This window comes from Nylanderia fulva, unplaced genomic scaffold (assembly GCF_048542155.1).
Source record: "Nylanderia fulva isolate GAGA-0341 unplaced genomic scaffold, ASM4854215v1 Scaffold397, whole genome shotgun sequence".
In the NCBI taxonomy this organism is placed as follows: Eukaryota; Metazoa; Arthropoda; class Insecta; order Hymenoptera; family Formicidae; genus Nylanderia; species Nylanderia fulva.
Window position 1 is genome coordinate 56,482 of NW_028190474.1, and position 5,987 is coordinate 62,468.

At 44.3% G+C, this 5,987-nt stretch overlaps 1 protein-coding gene across 1 annotated transcript; it reads left to right on the top strand.

Moving 5' to 3' along the window:
- Window positions 1-876: 876 nt before the first annotated feature.
- LOC146721936 (uncharacterized) lies at window positions 877-4,960 on the top strand. The gene is made up of 2 exons (XM_085485819.1): window positions 877-3,223; window positions 3,738-4,960. Exons 1-2 carry the CDS (start codon window positions 877-879, stop codon window positions 4,958-4,960), a joined length of 3,570 nt encoding a protein of 1,189 aa, XP_085341945.1.
- The last annotated feature ends 1,027 nt before the right edge of the window (window positions 4,961-5,987 follow it).

Sequence of the window (5,987 nt, forward strand, 5' to 3'; positions counted from 1 at the left end):
TATTAGTATTTTTCACATATTAAAATGATTAGAATAAATTAAATTAATTATTAAAAAACTAAAAATTAATTAAACGACTTAGACTTAGATGATAATAATAATGAAACATTTATTAAAAAATAATTATAATAGGTCAGGTTAATATTTTATTTATTTATTTATTTATAACATCATAAAATTCTGTCCTTTCCGAAATACGCGAACGCTACGAAAAGATAAATCTCGTACATGCCGCCGGACGAGTTCATGAGCATGAGACGCTCTTATCTTGGGAACGTATTAATAGTTACTGCATTGACCACTACTACAATATGGCGCTGAAATCAGTGAGAAATGCTGGTCTCTCCTTCATCCAGACCTTTGGCGATCTGTCTATTAATCTGTGCTCTCGATCATCTTGTTGCTTTTCGACGTTTCTAAACATTTAAAAGGTGCGCGACTTGCTATTTCGACGCCGCTATCACGCGTCCGCGTCGTGCATCTCTCTGTGACTCTCTCGATCATCTTGTTGATTTTCGACGTTTCTAAACATTTAAAAGGTGCGCGACTTGCTATTTCGACGCCGCTATCACGCGTCCGCGTCGTGCATCTCTCTTTGACTCTCTCGATCATTTCGGTGATTTTCGACGTTTCTAAAGATTTAAAAAACCACGCGATTTGCAATTTCGACGCCGCTATCACGCGCCACGCAATCGCTTCGTGTGAGAAAGACAGCCGATAACGGCTTAACGTGACGGTGCGCTAACTCGCGCTCGGACTCTCTCACTCTCTCTCGCGCGTCAATCAGCGGGCGCTTCAAGTCTGCGCGCGCGCTTGAATATTTCGCTTCAGTAGCGAATAATCGATAAACGATTCAACAATCCGGCATCGATAATCATGTCGAATGCCGTGAGTGACCTGCTCATCGAGCAGGGAGCTTGTATTGACGAGATCAAACGAGATCTCGTCAACTTCAAGAAGCTGGCCAAATCAAACGTGACACTCGCCAAGACGCGAAGTAGGCTTGCCAAGTTGGAGGAGCACTGGGCCGCCTGCCGCGGCCTTCATGTCAAACTGCTTCAAAAGACGACCACGGAGCAGCAAACGACCTTGCCGTACTTCACTCTGGAAGAGTTCCTGAGAGCTGAGGATGTCTACATCGACACGGCCGATCTGCTGCAAGATACGATAAGACGATTATCTCCTAATACAATTCCGTTTACCGATCGTAGTTCCAATTCCTCCGTTCGCGAAACAAATAATCATTGCTTCCAATTGCCACGCATCGCGCTGCCAAAGTTTTCTGGGAAATTAACCGATTGGGAAAACTTCCGAAACATTTTTGAATCTCTCGTAGTAACTAACGACGCTCTATCAAATTCTCAAAAATTTCATTATTTAAAAACGAGCGTAACGGGAGACGCTTCCTTGCTGATCAATAATTTAAAAATTTCCGATGCGAATTACGAATCTGCCTGGCAATTGTTAACCAATGAATACGACGATAAGCAAGCGTTAATCTATGCTCATTTACACGCGTTTATTAGCCTTCCGGTAATGAAAAGCGAGATTGTAAGCGATTTGCGAAAATTGCGCGACACAGTGTCTGCATCGTTAGCCGTATTAAAAAATCTCGATCGTCCCGTAGAACAATGGGACGACATTCTCGTTTATACAGTAACGCAAAAGTTTAGCGCGAGAACACGTACCGAATGGAATTTAACGCGAATCAAACGAAATGAGCCTTCTTCTTATCAGGAGCTTAATGAGTTTTTAACTCTCCGTATACGCGGATTGTCGGACTTTGCCGATTCAAGCAAGGACTCCGGTTCTTCGAAAAATGATAAACCGCGTTTAACGGTAAACAACGTGACTGCCTTTAAATGTATTTGTTGCTCCGGTGAGCATCACGTTTCGAAATGCGAAGACTACGCGAAGAAATCAGCTTCACAGCGCTTTGCTCTCGCGCGCCAGCATAAACTTTGCTTTAACTGCTTAAAGTCCGGACATTTCCCGTCGAAATGCCCGAGCAAATATCGGTGCAGACAATGTCGTCGCTCGCATCACACATTGCTGCATTCAGCGGCAAATCAAAATGCCTTCGATAACTTGGCCAGTTCCGAGGCTACTACCTCCGAATCTGCGTCACAAGCCGCATCTAAGGCGACTACAAATCAGACGGTCAATACGATCGCGGCCGTCCAGATAGTACCGCCCTCGCTTCAGGAACATCCAAATGTCCTCTTGGCAACGGCATGGGTCGACCTCCACACTGGGGAGGGTCGCTGCTTAAAGGTTCGCGCGTTGTTGGATCAAGGATCCACCTTTAGCTTTATATCAGAATCGCTCTCACAGGCGTTGCGCACTAAACGGCAACGAGCCGATTTACAAATTAAATGCTTCGGCGAAAAATACACGGGTACTGCGAAATCGCGCGTAACACTACAGTTAACCCCGTGTGCTCAAGCCGACCCGAGCTTTCCTCTGACGGCTTACATTTTTCAACGCATTACTTCATACGCTGCCTCGCGGATTCAGCCCTTCGATGCGTGGCCTCATTTACAGGGTCTATCTTTTGCTGATCCTGATCCTTCAAGTCAACATCAAATTTATTTGTTGATCGGTGCTGACCTTTACGGCTCGCTTCTGAAGCGCGATGTCCGTCAATGTCCTATTGGAACTCCGACAGCGCAATTGACCGTTCTCGGTTGGATCCTTTCCGGCCCCACAAATAGTAGGCCGACTACTACTGCTCAAGCATCTGTATTAAACTGCGTGTTGGAACAAAGCACGCACTCTCTTCTCCAGAAGTTCTGGGAAGATGAGGAGATCTCGCGGCCTGTCCCTCTCACGGAGAAGGAGGAGAGGTGCGAGGCTCATTTCATCGCCAACCACTATCGTACCCCTCAGGGACGCTATGCGGTTCGATTGCCCTTCAGGCATGATTTCCCGATAAAAATCGGTGATTCTTTGCACATTGCAACCTCGCTTTATAATAAAATGGAAGGAAAGCTACGGCTTCGTCCTGAACTTCACGCGCAGTACAACGAGTTCTTACGAGAGTATAATTCGCTCGGTCATATAAGGAAGGTGGAATTATCTGACCGCTCCGAGTTCGAACCGGTATATATTCCTCATCATCCCGTTTTGCGCGACTCGAGTTGCACTACGAAATTGCGCGTTGTCTTTAACGCTTCGTGCAAAACGAGCAATAAGACTTCGCTTAATGATCACTTACTGATCGGTCAGAGACTGCAGCAAGACCTCTCTGCTATATTATTGCGCTGGCGTCAATGGCAATTTGTTTACACGGCGGACATTGCTCAAATATTCCGCTAAATTCTCGTGCATCCGTCTGACGCGGATTTTCAAAGAATCTTATGGCGATCGTCGGCCGATGGGCCGATTGAACACTATCGCCTTCTCACTGTAACGTACGGGCTTGCCCCCGCTCCGTACCTCGCAATAAGGGTACTGAAACAGCTTTCTCTAGATAAAGGTGACAACTATCCCGCGGCTGTTTCAATTCTCAGCGAGTCCCTCTACGTGGACGATGCGCTCTTTGGCGCGGACGATACGACTTCATTGATAGAAGCTCGTGTCCAACTAGTTGAAATCCTGCAAAAGGGAGGTTTTCAACTACGAAAGTGGGTTTCTAATGCCTCCTCTCTTCTTCAAGGACTTTCGGCTCATCAGCCGGAAGTCACCGATCACTTACTCGTAAAAGAAGATTCTCGGGCTTTCATGGCTTGCTAAAGAGGACGCGTTCAAATTCGTGATAACTCCGTTGAGATCGGTTACGCACACGAAACGTTCCGTTCTCTCGTTCACGGCAAAATTATACGACCCAATAGGATGGGCTGCTCCGGTTGTTGTAACCGCGAAAATCTTGCTACAAGAGTTATGGCTTCTCAAATGTGATTGGGACTCCCCTCTTCCAGAGGAGTTGCGCGATCGTTGGGAGAGCTACACCAACGATTTAGAATCATTAAACCGCGTCCGAATACCGCGTTGGACCGGTCGACATTCCAATAACCTCGCGTTCAAAATCTACGGGTTTGCCGACGCTTCAAACCGCGCTTACGCGGCGGTCGTTTATATTCGAGTGCTTCCTTCGCCAACGAAGTTTCAAATCACTCTGCTCGCTGCTAAAACAAAGGACGCGCCGATCAAAACCGTAAACATCCCGCGCTTGGAACTGAACGCTATCGTCCTCCTCAGCCGGCTAATCAAGTGGACCTTGACATCGTTGAAATTACCTCCGATTCCAATATACGGATGGACGGATTCGACCATCGCTCTCGCGTGGCTCCGTCAACATCCATCAAAATGGAGCACCTACGTGGCTAACCGCGTATCCGAAGTGCATACCTGTCTGGATTCTGTTTGTTGGAATCACGTTCCGTCTCGAGATAATCCGGCGGACTGTGCCTCGCGCGGCTTGACCGCCTCCGAGCTCGTGACTCACCCGCTATGGTGGAACGGTCCACGATGGCTTCAGAAGCCATCGACTGCGTGGCCGATTCTGAATGTCTCAGCTCCGCTCGACACTGCCACCGATCAGCAAGTGTCGGTGGAAAGAAGACGGCCTGTGACGTTCCATGTTCAAGAGGCCGAGGAATGGGAACTCCCATATAGGTTTTCCACTTGGACCAAGCTTGTCCGCGTGACTGCCTATATGAATCGCTTTATTCTTCCTGTAAAAGAAAAGAGCGCGTCTCGCTCCCAACTCTTTCCCCTTCTGAACGCCGATGAGTTTAGGAGGGCGGAAATCTTCTGGTTGCGCTATCTGCAACAGAGATTCTTCGAGCGGGAAACGCGCTCACTAAAGAATAACGGCACCATGCCGCATTTGAGCTCGTTGAGCAAATTGAGTCCTTTTCTAGGAGAGGACTCTTTACTCCGTCTTGGCGGGCGGTTGACGAATTCCGCGCTCAGCTATGACGAGCAACATCCTATAATAATAGCGGTATGCTTGTAACGGATCCGCGATATCCTGTCTTTCTTTGTTCTTGAAGAACGACAATCGAACCTCAATCACGTATTCAATAGTCTATCAAAAGGGTCCGAAGCGTCGGAACCAGATACAGTGTACAAATCTGATATGATACAATAAAATTACTGTTATTAAAATTAAATAAAAGGAAAAACAATCACAATAAAAGCAATGATAAATTATTAAAATAAGGCCATGTGTAACGAGCAATACGATATTATTTTATTATTGAGAAGAAAATTCTTAATTTGAAATAATAATTATACAAACGTTTCGAGCTCTACTTGCTCCTCTTCAGTGCGCAAAAAAATAGTGATAATAAATAACGATAATAAATAAATACATAAAATTCTAATAAAAAATCCGCAATACATAGTCAATATAAGTTATATAGTTGAGTCATTAGTTAAAACGCAAAATATATTAACAATGAATTGAGACCATTAAAATAGTTCAAAAAGTAAGAACCCAATTAGAAGCAGAATGATTCGTCGGTTATTCATAAAATATATTAGAATTATTAATAAAAAACTTGGAGTGACCACTTATACATGACGTGCCCTTATACATTACTCAATGAACCCACTTATCGTTATTTGACGAAAGTCCCCTCGATCTTGGCAATGATTATGTTCATCCTCTCCAAATTATTTGATATTTTGTTAAATGAATTTAAAGAATTTATTCAATTGTAAAATAGGATTCCACTAATGTGTATGTGAAAAAAGATTAAAAATTATAAATTAAACTAACTACTAAAATATTGAACCTTTATGCTTACAAATTGTTCCGAATAACTTGAGATGGACGATGCTTCTATTGTTGTTGGCCTTATGTTAGTACTTGACTGTTTGTCTAGTCTTTTAAAAGTCGAATAAATAGGTGTCAGATCTCACAAAATAAACATTACATAAGTCTAAAATTCGATATTTCTTCTAGAATGTCGAAATACGCGTTGTAAGCAATTCGGTGTCTGTGTTATTATTTATACCATGGCCTTTGTTTCCTTGAT

Bases quoted from the DNA above. Each gene is read 5' to 3' on its own strand.
- LOC146721936 (XM_085485819.1), top strand. From the start codon at position 877: ATGTCGAATGCCGTGAGTGACCTGCTCATCGAGCAGGGAGCTTGTATT. The intron at 3,224-3,737 runs GTCAGAGACTGC...GGCTTGCTAAAG, and splicing joins TAATGATCACTTACTGATCG to AGGACGCGTTCAAATTCGTG.